The sequence below is a fragment of the Suricata suricatta genome, chromosome 3 (genome assembly GCF_006229205.1).
Source record: "Suricata suricatta isolate VVHF042 chromosome 3, meerkat_22Aug2017_6uvM2_HiC, whole genome shotgun sequence".
Taxonomy (NCBI): Eukaryota; Metazoa; Chordata; class Mammalia; order Carnivora; family Herpestidae; genus Suricata; species Suricata suricatta.
Window position 1 is genome coordinate 35832796 of NC_043702.1, and position 21137 is coordinate 35853932.

Genomic DNA, 21137 nt, shown 5'->3' on the forward strand with positions numbered 1-21137 from the left:
AGTGGCAGGCAGGACAGCAAAGGAAAGGCAGTGGGTGGGTTTCAGTTTTAAAGGGTGAAGAGGAGGAGGTATGGTGATATATGGAATTCTCCCTTTTTTGATAGCTGTGCCTAGTTGTAAGTAGCCCATTGGTCAGTTAGGGCCTGTGGATATACTGACATGGGTTACCCAATGGCCTGTTGGTATTCAGCCAGGGGAACACTGTGGGCCCTTTCTACATTCCATTGCTCAAGGCTGTTTGCCTAAAAATGACCTCTACAATTTAGTCCTCATATAATCCTATGAAGTGAATCTAGTTGAGAAACTTCATTATATTCACCAAAATCTGTTCTTCCTAGAGGAAATATACCCTTGCCCCACTCTATTGAAGTCAGATTTGACCATGTGGCTTGCTTTGGCCATTCAAATGTAAATAGAACGAACATATGACACCATGTGTCATACGACAGACCTATGACAGAAGTGAACATATGGCAGAAGTGTTTAAAACCAATGTGTGCTCCCTACCTCTAGGATTGTAGAAGTAATAGCTAGAGCTCCTATTAGCCTGTGTTCCTAAATGATTCTCGCTGTATATGCCTTGTGATGGACATACAGTTTAGGCAAGAAACAGGCTATTGTTTTAAGCCACTGAGATTTTCACAGTTTTGTTACCACAGCACAACCTAGCCTATTCCAATTGACTCAGAGGTAGAGAGGCAGAAGGAAATTTTTCCAAGGACACACAGGTAGAAAGCATCTGGCTTCAGAGTCTGTACTCTTAACTCCTTTGCTTTACATTTCTTAACAATTGATAGTAATATCAGTATGAAGAATAGTTTATTATTAATGCATTGTTGTCATTTGAGATCTGTTTCTAGACTTCATAAATTGTCATTCTTTTCTCAAAGAGCTGTCTCAGGAGGAAAGTTAGTTTTTCTCTAGCTTCTACTGCAACAAGAGCCAGCAGCTATCAGAAACTCCACTCCATTGGAGAGGTTCTCAATAGACAACAGAGAGGACGCTGGATGTGTCCCTTCTTGATATAATCTCAGAGGAGCCTCCAGGATATGGTCACTATGGATAACAGAATAGGCTGATTTGATACACACACACAAACACATACACACAGAGAATCACAAAGAATGATTTTAAGTGATCACTCAGTTGAGGGTGACTCCATTCTTGGGGTCATTCAGTCTTTCAAAAATGGATGCCAGTCTTCATACTTCTTTTCTCAATAACCCATCATCTTGTTTCCTTCCTCTCGCCAATGAGCAAAGACTTCAAGTGGCTTTGCCAGCTCTGTTAGAAAGTATATTACCACACTGACATCCAGTTAATTTCCCTTATCCAGCAATATTCCCCAAAGAGGTGAGAGACTGAAATTTGGGGTCTGAGTAAGAGAATCTGCCTGCATTAGAAACACAAGTACCCAAAGAGAAGTAAAAAGCTTCAGCCTCTGCTCTTGCCAAGAAAAATGAAAATGTTACCAAGATGAAAGTAGAAGAAACAAAGGCTTAGACAGTAATAAAAAGGCAAAAAGTTGGGCAGAAAAAGATTAGTCATACCTACTGAATATAAATCTATAAAAAAGACCGATTTTAAAAATTTTTATTTGAGAGAAGGGGTGGGGGGATCTCAGGCAGACTCCATGCTCAGCACGGAATCCAACTCAGACTCAGTCCCACAACCCTGGGATCATGACCTGAGCCAAAATCAAGGGTCAGGCACTCAACCAACTGAGCCCAGGTGCTTCAATAGGATTTTGTGTGTGCGTGTGTGTGACACACACTGGAATGCATTAAATTACAAGCTGTAAATCTATGTGGAGAAAGTATAAATACTTATCAATAGAAGTGTTCATTGATGAGGTAATTGTTCATTCATAATATATTTAATACATGTCATTCAACTAGTAATCAATTAAATTTATGACAATAAGAGGTCAGCCACTTCCTAATATTTTTATTCCTTTTTAAGCTCTAGTGACCACCTAGCTTCATAACTCTTCCTTCTAATAAAATGTTTACTAGTTATGTTTTTCAATATTATTTTTTATATATCTCTATTTGATACATTCCAGCCTGCTAAAATTGATTTTTTCATCAAACTTTAAAAAATGTAAAGACAAGGGGATATAGTTCCTTAAAATGGCCAGCAGGCCAAGTTAGAAAAATAAATATTAGGAAAGCTCACTAAAATGCTACTCAAGACTTCTTTCTAATATCAGTCTTATAGGTGGGGCTGTCTTACAATGAAGTTCTTTTTGTACTTGAGGAGTCAAGTCACTCTGGATGCAGTCCAAGACTTTAAATGGATTCCATGTCATAACATTGTGTTTTCTAAGAGATATAGCATAAATTCATATCTCTCTTCCAAAAGATCTTCAAAATTCTCATAAGTGAAACACTTCCAAAATTAATAGCAATTTACTACAATAAGTTAACTAACTGGGGCACCTGGGTGGCTCAGTCGGTTAAGCATCTGACTTCGGCTCAGGTCATGATCTCACAGTCTGTGGGTTCAAGCCCCGCGTCGGGCTCTGTGCTGACAGCTCAGAGCCTGGAGCCTGCTTTAGATTCTGTGTCGTCTTCTCTCTCTGCCCCTCCCCTGCTCACTCTCTGTCTCTCTCTCTCTTTCAAAATGAAATAAAGACATTAAAAAAAAATTTTAAAATAAGTTAACTAAGCAAGTGAAGTTGTAGCATCTCTTTCTGGAAGACTTAAAGAACAGAGAAAATTCCCATTTTAAGATTTTCATATTGTGTCAATAACTAAATAACACTCATTTCTGAAGAAGAGCATGGAGAAAAGACAGATGGAGGTAACTCTTAATGTGTGAGGGTAGGATGAGAAGCAGCCATCTTGGTCCAATGATTCTAGAAAATGTACTGAAGACTGAGTCATCAAGACACATATCATCATATCAGCCCAAATAAATACAATGGCTATTTATGGAGTTTGATTTTGTAATCAGGAGTGAAAGAGAAAGAAATGGATGGTAGAAAAATATTATAGTTTGCTATTGGCATATGGCCAAAGTATGGGGAAATGTAAAAGATATGCTAAGCAACTCCCTACTCTGGACCCACGTATGGTGCTAAAAATTGAATGGAAAAAAAAAAACAAAACATGGACTGTTTTCAGGATCATCTTGACTTAGCTTCCTTGTTGGATCCTTGGTCTTCAACTTTGGCTTGGAAAGTGTGGACACTAAGTATAATTCATATTCATTTTATTATAAAGCTATTTATCTTTGTCTCTGACCATTTTTCTCTCGCTTCCCTGTCATTTATTTATATCAGATCAATGTAATACTGAATTTCAGAAAACATAAACTAAAGAATTTCTTTTTTAGTCTCAGCTCATTTAAAGCCAATAGCCCTTTCTCCCACTCCTTGCTCCCAACCACCATTTTCCTAGAGGTACATTTCTAATTTTTTCAGCTTTCCCTACTTGTTGGAAAGTACATTGGATTAAATATTTTTGGCTTCACAAACCCACATATTCAACCAAATATTCATCAATCCCCACTCCTTTCCTCTAGATAGTAGAGAGTACTTATATAAATTGCATGTCAGGAAACTTTTTCCATTGGCAATGCACAATTATATAGTGGGTCCTGTCATATTCTATTAATTCAGTGTTTATGTCTTACAAGTTTGGTTATTATTTATTCAACCAGTTGTAAGCAATGAAAATTGAATCTAGAAAACTAAGAAAAAGGTCATTTATTGGAAAACTTTAGAAGCTTGGAAAATCATCAAGAAGGCTGGAGAACAAAGCAGGTATTAAGAGCTTCATATTCAAGATACAAGAAATAGAGGGAGTGGGGGTTGCTTGGGTGGCTTAGTCGATTAAGCATCTGACTCTTGATTTTGGCTCAGGTCATAATCTTGTGGTTCTTGAGACTGAGCCCTGCATCAGGCTCTGCACTGACAGCACGGAGCCTATCGGGATTCTCTTTCTCTCCCTCTCTCTGTCCTTCCCCTGCTCGCTTGCTCTCGCTCTCTGTCTCTCTGTCTCTCTCTCTTTCTCTCTCTCAAAATAAATAAGTAAACATTTTTTAAAAAAAAAGAAAGAAAGGGAGAGTCTTAGGAGGGTCTTCTCAGACAGGCATCATTGGACTAAGAAGTCTCCAAAAGAGACCAGTCTCTGTCCCTCAGCTAAAAATTCAAATTCCAAGAAGGTCATTTGTTCAGCACTGTGGAAAGAGAAGCTGATTAACAAGCCCACCAAATGCAATGAGGGAAAGGAAATATTAAAAGTTTGGAAAAATTCACTATTCTTGTTTACGTTCCTAGCACTCAAGCTGAAATGCTAGCAGCTAGTACATGTTCAAAAGATCTGCTTTACCATGGCATGCATAGCATTTGCTCAGCCCCATCTAGCAACTAGCCCCTGTCACTAAACCAAAGAAACATAGAACAGGGAATGGGTGTAAGTCACAGATTAAGAAACAAGAAATCATCTCAATTTACCAATTAATTAATTAATTTTAAAAGTTTTCTAAATAAAATAAGAAACAAACAACAACAAACTTATTCCTCCAATGGTCATCTGTACATGGCAAAGGTAATAGCATATATATACATATATAACTATGTATATCATTATTACTTTATATATGCACACATGTGTATACATAGTGTCTAGTTTTATGCACTACAACTTAGACATGTTGTATGTATTACTTCATTTAATTCTCACAAAACCTTGAGTATTAATATTATTGTCACTCTAGGAGCACGTGGGTGGCTCAGTTTGTTGAGCGTATGACTCTTGGTGTTGATTTAGGTCATAATCTCGTGGTTCATTTCATGGGATCAATACCCACATCAGGCTCTGAACTGACACTTTGAAGCCTGCTTGGTATTTTCTCTCTCTCTCTTTCTCTGCCCCTTTGCCAACTCACATGCACATGCTGTCTCTCAAAATAAATAAACAAAAATATTTATTATTGTCACTCCAATATTATTGTCAGCCCTCAGAGGGACCATACAATTTTGTTAAAGCTTCACAGCTATCAGACAATCTGCACACAGAGCTTGCCTCACCCCTACATTAGGCTGCCTAGACTCAGTCACATGGATTTAGTTTTACAGGGGGTAGAAGGACACTGGAGTATAGACCCACAGACATGAGTTGAAATCTCAGCTTTGCCATTTACTAGCTGAAGACAAGAAACTTAAACCTTGCTAAGCCTCAAGGTCCTCATCTGTGAGATGGGTAGAGTTATATCAGGGTCAGCATGAGTTGCTGCAAGGCCACACCTCTGTTGCAAAGAGGAAAGGGGAAATGTATATAAACTACTTAGCTGTGAGTACCTGTCACATATTAAGTGCTGAATAATTGATGGCCATTGTTGGTTATATGTCTGTCTCCCTTGATACACCGTTCCTAAAGGCCCAGGTATTGTTTTCTGATATTTGTATCCAACCTTTCTTAGTGACTGGCACATTAACAAGCCCACATAAATATCTGATCAGAAAATGTTTGTATCAGGCTTCATGCTGCCATGTTGTACTCTAATATAAAAGAGCTTGTCTTCATATTAACACTATAGCTCCTCCCTGCTCACTAAGGAAATGATGCCTATTTTCCCTCACCCCAACCTCTGCCCCCAGACTGCTAACTCATGAGGTCAAGGTCTGAGGTCTGTACCTCTTTTGTTCTCCATGGACTCTCAAAGCCTAACATAAAGCTCAGTACATAGTAGGAGGTTTGCAAATATTTGTGAACTGGATTTTAAATATATATTTGTAATATGTCTTACAGTTCACCTGGCACTTCCACGTAAACATCTCTCTCGACAGAATAATTTAAACATATATCTTTGGTACTAGGCTGCCTGGGTTCAAACTCCTCCTCCATCATTTGCTAGTGGAGTAACCTTGGGTAATATACCTAAGTTTTTAATGCCTCAGTTTTCTCACCTATTAGATAATAATAGTAGTATTGGGTTGTTGTGCATATTAAAATGTTAATATGTTAAAGCTTGTAAGACAGTATGTGGCACATAGTAGGTGTTCTTTAAACATCGTCAACTAATTTTTTAATTAATCATGTTTGTGGCTATTTTCTTCTCATCACGCTTTCCGGAATAAATTATTCCAACTGCCTAAATCATGTCCTTTCACATAAGAAAATATGAAAAGTGGCATCTTAGCTTCAAAATCCTAAAATTAATTTTCCGCAGAGCAAGTCATAATCTCAAGAAACTGACGTCCAAAGCTTTTTGCAAAAATAAATGTATTTATAGAGACTGTTCTTAAAATAAAGTAATCCTAAATGGCTCCAGATATTCTGAGGTTTAAAGCTTGTCTAAATCACTTGTGCTGGATCCTTCTCCCACAACATTTGGCGTTATTCTTGCCACAGACAAGAACAGCTATATTGACTTGAACAGAAGAGTCCATGTGAGTAAAAACACACACGCACAAACACCAGGCAGTGGAATGAGGCCATGCTATCCTCTGTCTCCACCACAAACCTCGTTTGCCCTATTATGGCAAAAAGTATGTCAGTCTCCTCATCACTTAGAGCATGAAGCTGGTGATTTGGACCACATATTGCTTAAAAATTCAAATTACTGTATTTAACCACTGATGCTTCTCTACACTTTGAAGACATGCGGAGGAGAAAAATAAAGGTAAAGAGGGTTCCTGGGCATTTCATTTACCTTTAATACTGTAATGTTCCAGGCAAAGCTCTCAGTCGCCTTGTTGAGTTTTCTTCCTTTCAAGCCTTCTTTTGCCCCTAAATTATGAAGTTCCTCATGGAATTCCATCCCTTTGAAAAGGGAACATGTAAGAATTTTTAGTACAATGCTATTTCAGAAAAATAGGTATTTCTTTATAAAAATGTTATAAATATAATTCCCATGCCTGCCCTTCTTTTAAAATTTTGAAATACCTGAATTGAATGTTCTTCCCATTCTGCTCATCCCCACCAATGGCTATCCTTAGGGGCAAACTAACAATAACTGATGCGTTAGACCAAATTACATTTGAAATAGTCAGGAGGCATAAAGACGTAAGAAGGAAGTTAAGAACCAAATTCTTCCAGGAGGTTACATATGTCTTATTTGTCTTCTACCTGGGTTTTATCTGAAATGGTGTAATGTGTGACTGATAACCATATGTGATAGATCACACTTACTGTACTTTTCCCTATAAACCATCTATAGTTTGACCATAGATCCTGGAGCCCACGTGAAAATAAAAGGATGTTTTATAAATAGAGTTCCTGGAAATACCTAAATGTTTCATATTGGGGAATGGCCTTAAAGTTATTTTTAGCTCAACCATTTCTTAAGAAGCTTGAATGCTATAAAAGGTATCACCATCCTCAGAGGTGGGAATCACATTTTCTTCTGGACAGCTTAGGCCATCTTTGGAAAGCTATGACTGATATCAAGCTAAAGTCTCTCTCCCTGGAACCTTGGTGCTAGCTAGACCCAGATCTGCTAGGTCCAACCTCTTTTCCACTGTGCAGCACTTTAAATATTTGAAGAAAGATGTTAAAGTCCACTGGAGTCTTTCCTCCTCCAGACAGAATATTCTAGCATGTTTTAGATTTACTAATAATGTCTCTTCTTTAAAGATGACATCCAGGAATACTGCACAGTTTTCTGGAGTTGAGCTTATAGGGACCTGCATCAGGAAAATCATATTCAAAGTGGGCTTGAAGCAGCCCACACAAGGTAGGGATTTACCACCACCCTCTTTGTTCTAGTTACTCTGCTTTTATTAATGCAGCCCAAAACCACATTAACCTTTCTAATGTTAACATCAAAAATACTGCACATGATAAAAGCATGATTGTGGGGCTGGGCTTACCTTCTGGCTCTGCCTCTTTACTAGTTATATAAGCATGAACAACTCCTTGAAACTTCAGTTTCCTCACTAGTAAGATGGTGATAACAAAAGAGTGTTTACCTCAAGGGATGGTGGTGAAGAGGCAATCAGTCAATACATATAAGACTCTCAAAGTACTGCCTCACATATAGGAGCACTATATAAGTATGTGGGATTATTTCTGTGCTTTCTGTCAACCAAAACAGTTAAGTCTGTGGACCAAGTCAGCAAAAGAGCACCATTTTTATTTTATTTTATTTTTTTCTGGAGTGTTCTTTATTTTTTTATACAATTTATTTTTTTAACATATGCAATTATTTTCCATCATTTACAATACAGTAGTTACCATGATACTCCAAACAGAAAAGCAAAGTAAAAAATCAAAACCCCCACTTCTATTTCATGTAATTAGACTTATACAGAAATTAAAAGGTTAGGTACCAACTAGTTAATCACCTAATTTCACAGCTATCTGAAGTGGCAATTGTAATATAGCAGCTTATCTATAATACATTCAAGATACATGATATAATTTATTACTTGCCCATAAGCTAAAACACAGCCTGCTTAATACCTTTCCTTAAATTCCACAAGAGCACCATTTTTAAAGTCTGGTCTGGATTAAATGATCAGTTCTACCCTGTGTTAATGGGGGATCTTGGGTGATTCACTTAATCTCTCAGAATTTCAGATGATTCATCTATAAGTTGGATATAATGGTGATTACCTTGTAGAGTTATTATAAGGACCAAGCGACGTGGTGTGTTTGCACAATATATCATATGCAAATATATCAAGCAATTGCCATTATTGTCATCTTCTTCATCCTAATTATTGTGCATGGGAATCAAGGAGAATGTAAATTCAAGAAAGATAAAGGTATAGAATGTGGATGACAACAAAGGGGTACCCTCACAGATATGTGATCCATCCAATCCTTAAAGAAAGCACAAATCTTGGGGCGCCTGGGTGGCTCAGTCAGTTAAGCATCCAACTTCAGCTCAGGTCATGATCTCATGGTTCATGAGTTTGGGCCCTGCATCAGGCTCTGTGCTGACAGCTAGCTCAGAGCCTGGAGACTACTTCAGATTCTGTGTCTCCCTCTCTCTCTGACCCTCCCCTGCTCATGCTGTCTCTCTCTGTCTCTCAAAAATAAATAAAAAACATTTTAAAAAATTGAAAAAAAGAAAGTACAAATCTAAAAGGATGACTATTAAGTGAGGCAAAAGTCTAGAAGATTAACAGGATTATGGTCCAAATTCTAAAAATGAGGTGATTCTTAAGGAGTAATATGCAGTAAAAGGCTTTGATAGGCTTCCAAACCATAAAAGTAGATTCAGAACCCCTCACCACTCTAGACGTCTTCAGACATTACCCCTCCATATACCTACAACCCACCTACTGTCACTTAGGTTTCTTCGTACTAAACAAAGACTTAAATTTAACTCAAATGTATAAACTACGGCATAAAATATTTAAATTTTAAGAGTAAAAACAGAAACTTGAAAAATCTACCAAAAATTATCATTAAGTTTCTAAATGAAGTGGGGCAGGAGTTGGGGGGATTACCTGCTTTTTGACACTGCACAATCTTTTCCTGGACTGTATCTGCCATTTCTATGAGAAACCGGCTCTCTTGAATCATCTGTCACAAAAACAAAAAAGGTGGTTGTTAGAAATCCTTAAACTCACTCATTGGAAAAACAACATACAGAGAGACTCTCCTGATGCTGGTAGTAATGGGGAACCATGGCCCTCACCACAAGAGATGGGAGATGGAGGAATAATGTGTGCTCCAACCTCCATTCATCCTAGCACTACCACTAGAATCACCTACCTTATCATTGCTTCAGTTACGTAACATGCTTGAAACATGATGAGTGCCAAATAAATAATTGTTAAGTAAATGTATACACATTCTTTAAGTTCCAGACCACATTCAGGAACACCTCTATTCCATTGCCTCACTCCAAAAATAATTACAACAACAAGGCAAGTGGTACTGGAACTATAGCAACAAGAATCAGAATAGGGGATCACCTAGTAATGATCTAAAGGGCTTCTGAACACATCAATGAAGTTAGCAGCTTGGACTTCAGTGGCCCCAAAATAGTGGAGGTCTGGTCCTTCCTCTAAAAGGACTCCAGCTCCATTGGCAAGAATGAGGAATAGGTCAGATTTCAGAGGCACCGATTCAACAGAGCTTATAGGCAACAACACTGAAATGGTGGTCCCTGCCCTTTACATTTTGGATAGAAAGCAAAAATGTTCAAGGAATAATTAACAGACTGAACAAAGTAGGGGAAATAAGACAACTACTGAAGAGATGGAAAAGAAAAATCTGTATGTGAAGAAAAGGGGGAAGATGATAATCAGTAAAGAAGTTGTGATCAAGATGACAAGGGATGGGGGCCGTTTTGAAGAAGTGACTAAAGAAAGACAACTAATAGGCAAACTAACACTTCCTGAATTTCCAGCCACTCTTCTACCCCCAATAAATGCTGTCCCATTTTATCTGGCTATTCTGTGTTTTGTCTGTCTGAATATTTTGAAAGGAGCCTAAGGCAGAATTCAAAGTAGACATCAAGGTCTTGGGTAAAACACCATTCATAGTTAAATGCTGTTGAACAAATTATAGTCTTGTATAATCACTGACAAATATATTGTGGTTTATGATTACAAATTTTAAATGGAAAAGAATATTGAATCACAAATGTTTAATGTCTAACAACTCCATAGGAGTAAAATCATATCATTCATTTAATAAATATTTACTCAGCAGACACTATGTATAAGCACTGTGGTAAGTACCTGGGATATGATGTATTAAGGAATAAAAACAGACATATCTCTATCTTCATGGAGCTCAGAGTCTAGAAGGGAAATCTCCTCAAATGGATGAATGAAATATAATAATTAATTCAACCAAACAAAATTCAATTACTCATATATTCTACCTAAAGTAGTAGTTGAAAGTAACTTATTTGGAGAGCTAAATTGACCATCAAAACCATAAAACTAGATACCCAAGAAGGTCTAGACTGACTCAAACATTTAACTGCATTAACTCTTTCAACTCTCAAGAGGAAGTGGAAAGTTAGTGAATATCAATTTACCAAATAACTAATAGTAGCCTAACTTACTAAAGCTTCCAAGTGAATGAAACTTATAAGCAGAAAAAGATTTAATACAAGGGCAATATGATTTAGTCTTTTCTAAGCTTTTCATCCATGCATGCAACATCAATTGAGTTTTATTATACTTTCAAAAGTTATATGCTGTAATAGTTAAGTAGTAGACAAAATATTTTCATGAAATTCAAGCAAGGGAAACATTCATAAATAATGGACAATTTTGTGACTTTATCATAAGCAAAACAGGTTAATATAATATACATTTTTAGAATCACTTAATTTTAAGACCAAAAGAATCTTAGATACCATGACTAACCCCTTAATTTTATTCTTAGAAAAAAAGAAAATTGAAGACTTAGAAAAGTTAAGATTCTTGTCCAAAAAATAGTACTAATTAGTAATTGAGCTGGAATTAAAATCAGTTTCCTGGCACCCACTTATTGTCATGAAAAAAATAGCACCCTTCTTATTTTGTCTGCCCTGCCCATACTCCATGAGAGAATGCATGCCTTCAGATATTTGCAATCTTTCTGACCATGAAATATAGTATTTCCAGAGTCACCTGGCCTAGCCTATCAGAAAAAGACATGAGAGCATGCCCATAATCAATCCATTTCACCAGATTCAAATTTGTCCTTTTTAAGAAAAACTCAAAAAAGTAACAGGATTGATAATTTCCTTTATTAAATCTTGATTGATATCTTACACTCATTTCCCTTGGTTTTGCTCTCAGTAGAGGACATATTGTTTGATTTTTAAAAATCCTTTATCTATTAATTCGTAGCTAGTTTTTTTTTTTTTTTGGCAGTCTTTTACTAAGTATCTCCTCAATGTTGAGTATAAGAGGAATACAGTTTCTGCATCCAAAAATTCCAGAGCCTCTTTGTAACAACCTGTGAAGGAAGTGTCCTCTTTGTCATGGCTACCCCTTCTACCTAGACTTTCAATTCCATATCTATTTTTTCCCTGAGGAATTCATTTCTAATAATTCCTTCTTTCCCCCCCCCCACATTTCTATCTCTCTCCTGCCTTTTTCCCTTCTCCATACAACATCTTCTACTTTAAAGTAAGCAAACAAAAATAATAACAAATATTCTATTGGCCTTTGAGTGGTTGTCCTCATTAATCCTTCCTTAAAAAATTAGCCCATACTTATTGTTTTGACTCATGCAAGACTACGCCAAGACCTTCAAAGTTTAACCTTGGCCTCATGATCAAGTACACCCTGGCCAATCCTTGGTCTTCATTCATTCTCAACTCAGCAGCTGACACCTCTGATCAACCTTCCTTGACTTCTGGGACATTGCTTCTTTTCATGCTTTGCTCTTTCTCTAACTTCTGTACTACCTCTTTATCCTTTTTTATATCCATACATGTAGGAATCCTCTGAGCTGCCTAGCCTAAGCTCTCCATTGTTTCCTTTCATCATTATCTCTCCTCTTAGGAATTTCATCCATTCCTAGAGCTATGAAATTTGTATTTACACAGATCGCTTCAAAGACAACATCTTCAACACTAGCCCCTCTCCTAAATTCCAGATTCATACTTCCAATGGTGTATAGCAGTGGTTTCCAAAGCAGGGAGGTACATGTACTCTGGGGCGGGGACACAAGATAATCCTTTGAGGTGTGAGAAGAAACACTGAGGACTCGTATTCACATTTATTTTACCTGTAAAACTAGAAAGGAAATTAAGCTTTACAGATTGATCCTGCCCTCCTTGCCAAATCAAGATCAAGTATCTCTAAAGTGGTAACTGAGGTAAGATGAGGAAAGAAGGTAATTCCATATTGGAGAAGGACTGAGAGCAGCACTCATTTATTAGTTTCTACCAGAATTATTTCAACTTACATATGGCTGTTAAGTAGGAGAGTAAGTACCACTTCTATTTTCTTGTTCTAGATAAACTAAGCCTTCCAAATACAGATTCCTGAGAGGGAAATGAAGTTACATGAACACAAGCAAAAATGTGAAGATGGCAGAACAGCTCTTGTTCTTGTCACACCATGATTTCTTTCTCAGTAACACTGATAAGTCATAACAATGACAGTCGAATCAGATCAACATATTCAATCACAATGGAAGAGCAAAAAGGTTTATTTTTATTATTCATAAGTAAAACTTTTAAAATCCAATGCTAATTTCTATTCTTGATTTGTTTTGCTGTATGAATTGGTATGTTAGTAAGTTTGTATCATTTATGAATGAATAAATTCTCAAAATATTTTTACTGAGGTGTTGTGGGTCCTCTCTATTCACCCCTCCAGATCCCCTCTCTGCCATGCTCTGGGCTGGGGAGGTTGATCTCTATGGGCAACATCAAGCAGGCTCCCTTGCCTCTGACTCCTGTTAGGATTGGCCAGTGGGACCAACCAGCAAGACAGGAGGCAGGAAGAGAGAGGGTTTAGGGTAGTTACTCCTTGATCATTCCCTCCCTGCCAGACTGTGGCTCCATAGCTTCCTCTCTACAAGGCCCTGTTCCTGTCACGTGCCCCCATTCTGCCAGGTACGATATTACCGAGTGCCAGGAATGGCTCCTTCCCCTTCTCCATTAGGCCTGCAAGTGATGACATCTCTCCACTGTTGCTATTCCTATGGTGCTCACCACCCACTGATGCTTCCCTAACCCATACTCATACTTTTATAACAAAAACCCCTCATTTACTCATTTAATCACCCCTTTGAATTTGTTATCGGCAGAAAACAAATAAGGTGGAGATGCTAATTACTAGATACCTGTATCTGTAGTTTCCAGCATTTCTCTGTCTCATCCAAACACCCAGGTTCAGATCTCCAACATTTTCTTTGCCTCACTACATCCTGAAGGTAAGCTCCCACATTCTGTCAGTCACCAAGTCTTGCCTAACCTGACACTGTTCTCCCTTTGTTTCCTTCTTTATCACATTTCTGGTTTGAGTCTTTATTCTCGCTCTCTGGGCCATCTTTCAAATCCTAATTACCTTTCCAGAGGCAACTCAAATGCCGTTATGCTCCATTTCATTTTCCCTTCCTCACCCCTCATTCCCACCTCTACTCCTGCCAAAAAAAATGCAATATCTCCTATCTTCTCCTAATGCTCACAAAACTCCCTTAGAGGCACTCAGAAGATAGATGTGGCTTTGATTCCCTCTTGGCTATTGGTAGGTTCTGGTTTTTCCCACCTCACTCCTTCCAAATATCACTTCCAGAATCATCTTCCAAAAGCATAACACTAGGTACTTTTCAGCTTTGTTATTTTCTCCTTTGCCTATTAGATGAAGTAAAATTTTCTGACTTTGAGTTTGAGTCTTCTTATTTGCCTCAGCAGCCTTTTCCCTTATGGCTTCCCAATTCTCCCAGGTCCAGGTGCGGCTCACACTTCTCCAAACACACCCCACTTATTCCTCCATCCTCACGTTTCTTTCTATCAGGGAAATCTTCTGAATAAGCCACCTCCCCTCATCAAAATCCCACTAGCCTCAAAGCTCACCTGAGTGCCCCCTCTTCCACCCGTGGCCTGATTTCCCTTCCTCTCCTCTCATCTCCAAATCCCACAAACATTTTGTTAGTCTGTTTACAAAATGTCTTATTTTCTATCTCAAGTTACAATTAATTGCTTACTTGTATTATCTCCCATACTTCATTTCCCCAGTAAATTGTAATTCCAGTAGATGAGTAGATTTACCTTGGTATCCCCAGATAAATGCAGTAGATTTACCTTTATAGCCCAAGATTCATCAGTTCATTTATATAATCACCTCTTCCCTATTTAACTACATGATCCTTATTTCTTCTACATATTGATTACCCACACATTTACATACAATAAAGTATTTTATTATTAATTACTTCTCAAACCTATAATTGTCTTTTTGAACTCTTATTTCTCTTTTTATTTCTAGTCTTTTTTTCTAGGCTTCTCGTTTTTCTATAATCCTACATGTTCTGAATTCCATTTCAAATAAACAAAGCTTTTAACAGGAATTATACCTATAGAAAAAACATTACTCAAATATTAGAAAATAAAATAAATTTTTAAACATCATTATTTATTTAAGGTAAAATAAATTCAGGACCATTCAACAAACTCTATGATTCAAGTTCTCCTCAAAATCCCCCAAATAAATATCTGTTCACCCCATAGTGTAAGAAGTTTGTATTTCCTGTTGTCTAACAGGTCACTTTGTAAGGAGATAGTCAAGTGTGATTTAATCTTCCACATAGACCATCTCTATGAGATTCCTGAAGGATAACCTGAAATCCTTTAGTAATAAAAGCCATAACTATTACTCTGAAAATACTCATCATCAATATTTCCAGAACTTAATATCATTCTTCATGTGGACTTTTCTCATAAGAGTTTTTGATCATCTTCTCTATGGTAAAAACTTTAGAAAAATATTTTTATTCCATTTTCTACAGTCAATTTTCAATTAGTAGTTGTGGGGAAAACAAATAAAATAGATGGCTAAAATATACCAATAATCCCAAACCACATTTAAATCAACAACTTCAACTTCTCCCCCTGGCTTTTTATCTAAGTTGTAAAGATGGGGAAAAACGGTTGATTTGAGTTTAATCTCCTTCCTAGGTCTCTACAGATCCTAATAGAAATGAAATGTAAAATGCAAAAGCTAAGGAGAGAAGGTGAGAAGCACGTCTTCATATAATCCCCTCACCAGGTACTTAGTCAGCCAAAGGTAGGTTGACTCAATGACAGAATCTGGCAGCGTCCTGGATTTATCATTCTGATGGAGATTTCAGCCTCAGCTCCCAGTTGCCTCTGCCTATTGTAGTAATACAAAGAGCTTTTCTTTGGTTCTGTCACATGAATATCTGCTAATGAATCTTATTTCCTTACCATGGCTTTGAATCTAAAAGAATAGGAGACTTACTCAGATAAAGATTAGCATTACTTTAAGCATTAGATGTATCCCAAACATGGGTGTGTTGTCAGTTAAGATCAAAATCATTTATTTAAAATAAAAATTTTAAGGGCTACTGGGTTGCTCAGTCAGTTGGGCATCTGACTTTGGCTCAGGTCATGGTCTCTCAGTTCGGGAGTTCAAGCCCTGCTGCAGCTCAGAGCTTGGAGCCTGCTTCAGATTCTGTGCCCTCCTCTCTCTTTGCCCCTCCCCCGCTAGTGCTCACTCGCTCTCTCTCTCTCTCTCTCTCTCTCTCTTTCTTAAAAATAAATTAACATTAAAGAAAATAAATAATAAAATAAAAATTTTACTGAAGGGGGACAGTAATGTTTTTACTCAGGGATGGATTAAAGTGTCCTACCTGTGTGAATAAACTGTCCTACCAGCTCTTCTCAATAGGGAATTTATGGGTGCCTGGGTGGCTCAGTGATTTAAGCATCCAACCCTTGATTTTGTCTCAGGTCATGATTCTGCTGTTCATGAGCTCAAGCACATCAGGCTCTGCGCTGACAGTGTGGGGCCTGCCTGGGATTTTCTCTCATCCTCTCTCTCTGCCCCTCCCCCACTCGCACTGTCCCCCTCTTTTTCTCTCTCCTTCAAAATAAATTTTTTAAAAACATTTTAAAAAATAGGGAATTTAATTGCCCAGGATCATTGCAGAGTCAATGTAATCACTAAATGGTACTAAAAAGATCAATTTTTGTCATATCATGGCTCATAAACCTTCCACAGATTCCAGTTTTCTCCTGATTACATTTAAATTCTTAGAACCACAGAACTTCATATTTAGAAGTCACCTTAAGGACCATCTATCATGAACACCACCATTTTATAAGAAAAAAAAAAACTGAGCCAAATGGGCTTTCCTAAAACCTAACAGGTGGTCAGTGAAATAGTTTAGACTAGAACACAGGCTCCTGAGGAACAGATCTAAGCTTATGTTTCTTTGTGATACTGATGTTATATTAAAGTGTAGAATCTCTATCACAAGTACAAATTGGTGACAAACGTTAATAAAGTAAAATTTACCAAGTAAAGTATCATAAAAATACATGTTTCTCTGACTGCTTCTTTTTCCGTGTCTGATTTGCAACAGGCATCACATCAACCATATCAATATTCTTCCTATCAAACCTAGAAAGAAATATACTCAGGGCATCTACTGCTGTTTCAGGAAGGAATTATCAAATTAGGAAAGTTAATCACTTAAGAATATGCCAATCTGTTCTAGATCTATTTTGTTCTCTCCTTTTAAGAAGACTGAGGGGAGTCTGGGTTCTCCAGTCAGTAAAGCCTCCGACTCAATTTTGGTTCAGACAAATATCCCATGGTTTGTGAGTTTGACACAATCCATGACAGGCTCCAAACTAACAGTCTGGAGACTCCTTGGGATTTTTCCTCTTTCTCTCTCTCTCTCTCTCAAAAAAAAAAAAACTTAAAATAAGACTTAAATTTTAGCAAACTCGATAGCTTTTAAAATCAAATATATATTTACATATCTATTTGCCAACTATAATGAATATAACTTCCTTTAATTTTTAATTTCTTTAAAAATTTTAAATCAATGAACTATTAATAAGTTGGCATCTGTTGATTTTAAGCAGTCAATCCTATTGAGACTGTTAATTTCGGTGAAAGAGATACACACATAAGGCCAGAACATTTGCAAGCTTACTAGAAGTTCACTGCATTTGATGTATGCAACCAAGTATTCTCTGTCCTGGGACTAACTCTATGTCACATTTTCAAGCATGACTCATGATGGCACAGGACAAGAGAGCTCACACGGAGCAGGCCAAATGACACTTGTCCCACATCCATGATAGTGACAGGATCTACTTCAGGGAGCTGCTTTCTACATAGCGGGATCATTTTGCCTGTACTTTTCTCCAGTTCTGTTTCCATGATACAGTTGTCAGCTAAATCTTCAATAATCACTAGAAATGTTTGTTTTTATCTCACATGATGATTAAAATTTAGTTCATTCATAAAAAATTATCAGGTTACTAACCACTGTGAACTATCTCCAGAATTTCACTTGAGTATTCAGAAATGCAAAGCACACTTGGAGGATGCATGCACACTATTTCACAGAGATATAGCCTGTGCTGCAGGCAGCTTATTGATTCACCTCAGATGTCCAGTCTCCTTGGAAAGCTGGTACATAGTGGAAATGTTGTCAGCCTTCAAGATGTTGACATTTCCCCCAATACGCAAAAAATATATCCCAAGACACTGCTATACCCACAAGTAGAAGATGTTTCAATGCACTGAGCATATGATATCTTGTTTTTAAATAACTAGCTCTTTCTGGGCACCCACCAACAGGCTGCTTTATTTATTTATTTATTTATTTATTTATTTATTTATTTGCATTCCATTACTATATAAGCCAACTTACTTTTTGAAATGCAAACTAATATAAAGTTCTACACAAACTTCACAATGAGAGAGTGATAGAAGGACAGTATCTATGACTTACTTAATTACAATTTAAATTGATTTCAATAAACAAAACCACACTGGAAACTGTAGACATAACACACAACTTTTTCCTATCCTAAGCCTCAATATATCTTTGTAATAACACTGACAACCCAATATGGTTGGCTTAACTGATAACCTATCAGCATAATGATTCCATTACAAGAGTAATTAAAGATAGCAATTAGTGCTTTTTGTAAGATTCCTGTTTATGCTAACAAAGTCAACTGCTCTCCAAACCATACCCCAACTGACTTAGTAAAAGATTAAATAACCCTTGATCCATGTTCTCAAGATTGTTTTGCTTACTTTTATATCATCAGAAAATCTGTTGCTCTTATCATAGTAAAGTTTTAACTTTCATGTTAATGTTAGATAATTCAGCACAGAAGTCACCTTCAGAGAATACTCTGAGCTTATTTTTTCCTTGCAATCTCTTGTAAGTATTCTATCCCTGAATGTTGTATTCAAAATACTAATTACCTAAAAGTTTTCACATTAATTTAAAATACTGAAAAGGCCCAAATATGTTAAGCAAATAATTCTTGATGATGCATGAAAAATTAGACAGTTAAGAACATTAGAAAAGTAAAAATTCAGCTATCTAAAGAAAAAAAATTATATAAAGTTTGGACAGTATTTTTCCATTAGAATTTGTGGCAAATAGGGACTTCTCTCTTGTATCTGCTATCTCTTATGAAGGTTCTGTCATAATCTGAGAATATGCAAATAAGTTGCCCATGAGGAACAAGGACCACAGATCCTTGAATTACCTACCCAGTGCTGGAGTAGACACTGGACAGAAATGCCAGAAGGTCCTGAACCCTTGTAGGGCCTCTTGAGAGAAGGGAGAGGTGAGAGAAAATAAAAACATTCTAGAGAGACAGAATGTTTTTCAAAAAACATTCATTGCAGATAAAGTTCTGCTGAGCATGGAGTGAAAAAGCAGGTGGGCGTATTACAAGCCATTGTGAAAAGTCCATTGTAGTACTTAAGCTCCTTAGACTCCATCGACTTCAGGACATAAAACATCATCTACTCCACTATGCGAATCTTGTATGTCTCTGTTCCTATCCCTTTAAAAAAAATTGTTTTTGTTTATATTTGAGAGAGACAGACAGACAGAGAGTGAGTGGCAGAGGGGCAGAGAGAGAAGGAGACACAGAATCCAAAGTAAACTCCAAGCTCCAAGCTGTCAGCACAGAGCCTGACGCAGGACTTGAACTCACAAACCATGAGATCATGACCTGAGCTGAAGTCAGACACTCAACCAACTGAACCACCCACGGAGCCCATTCACTATTCCTGTCCTTTTTAGGTGTTAAATCCTGCCTTCACATCAGGATTTCTTATTCCTCAAGGATAGAAATTTTGATTCATACCATTTCTTCCCCTCAGCAACTTGCACAGTACCGTGTCTAAAACCTGTTCGTTGAGTTGACTAATCAAAAGCTTAATGACTTACACAAAATGATACATTAAAAGAGAAAGTGTTGTTTTTTATTGTCAACGAGTCGAAGACCCATCATGCTTTAGAAATGGCTATTTGTGCTGATAGCTATCTCCGTTTACTTATCTCTGTATTGCACAAAATCTACTAAAGTTCTTTATAGATTGTATGTATTGAATCTTTTCTTAATAAGGTCAGTTTTGCGAGAAGTTAGGACAAAGGGCTGGACTTAGACTGACGGAGAGGGAATTAAGGCTAAAATGGCATTCTAGGTGGTATGGAGAAGGATACACAGGATGGAAAATAAAAAGGAGGTGGCGAATACATCAGCTTGACTGAAGGAGAGGGTTCAAACAGAAAGAAATGGATGAAATGAGATTGGCAAAACAGCCAGCACTGGTGGGTGAAGATTTTGAAAGTCTAGTAAAAACTCAAAAATAGAATTTGAGGATGAGTATTCCAATTGCTGAATTAGGGAAAGGTAAAGACTAAAATGTGGGGCACCTGGGTGGCTCAGTCAGTTGAGTGTCCAACTTCAGCTCAGGTCATGGTCTCGCACTCATGAGTTTGAGCCCTGCGTCAGGCTCTGTGCTGACAGCTCAGAGCCTAAAGCCTGCTTTGGATTCTGTCTCCCCCCTCTCTCTGCCCCTCCCCAACTTGCATGCTGCCTTTCTCTCTCTCTCAAAAATTAAAAAAAATTTTTTTATTAAAAACAAGACTGAATGAAGGACTAGTCAACCTATTGAAAAATTCAGGCAGGAGAAGAGAGTATGGTAAGAAACTTGGTTAAGTCAGTAGAAGAAAATAGATACATGGGGGCACCTGGCTCAGTGAGTTAAGCATCAGCCTCTTGAATTTGGCTCAGGTCATGATTTCAAGGTTGTGGAATCAAGCCCCACCTCAGGTTCCATGCATGGAGCCTGCTTAAGATTCTCTCTCTCTCTCTCTTGCTCTTACTCTCTCTCTTGCTCTCTTTCAGGTTCTCTCCCTCAAAAAAGAAAATGGATCCATGAGAAAAAAACATGAGGAAAAGAAGGAATGGATCTCAGTAATATTGAATTGTAAATGAAAAGACTTTTTTGGAATTAATAGAGAGAAGGCATGTGAAATGACTTAGAGGAATTAAGGATGATTGGCATGGTGGTATCTCATACAGTGGTCAGGAAATTGCAAATGAATACCTAGGGAAAAGAAGATTAATCCAGTTTTTGACCTATTAAATTTTTTTTATGTCTTTTATTTATTTTTGAGAGACAGAGGGACAGTGAGAGCAGGAGAGGGTCAGAGAGAGAGGGAGACACAGAATCCAAAGCAGGCTCCAGGCTC

General features: G+C 37.4%; 1 protein-coding gene across 1 annotated transcript in view; it reads right to left on the reverse strand.

The window, feature by feature from the left end:
• Positions 1-21137, reverse strand: part of PLCL1 (phospholipase C like 1 (inactive)) — a 331059-nt gene that overhangs the window by 45705 nt on the left and 264217 nt on the right. The window contains exons 4-5 of the mRNA XM_029934146.1: positions 9410-9485; positions 6664-6773 (exon numbers count right to left, since the gene is read on the reverse strand). Of these exons, the coding sequence (XP_029790006.1) occupies positions 6664-6773; positions 9410-9485 (186 nt within the window). The remainder of the gene's footprint in view (positions 1-6663; positions 6774-9409; positions 9486-21137) is intronic.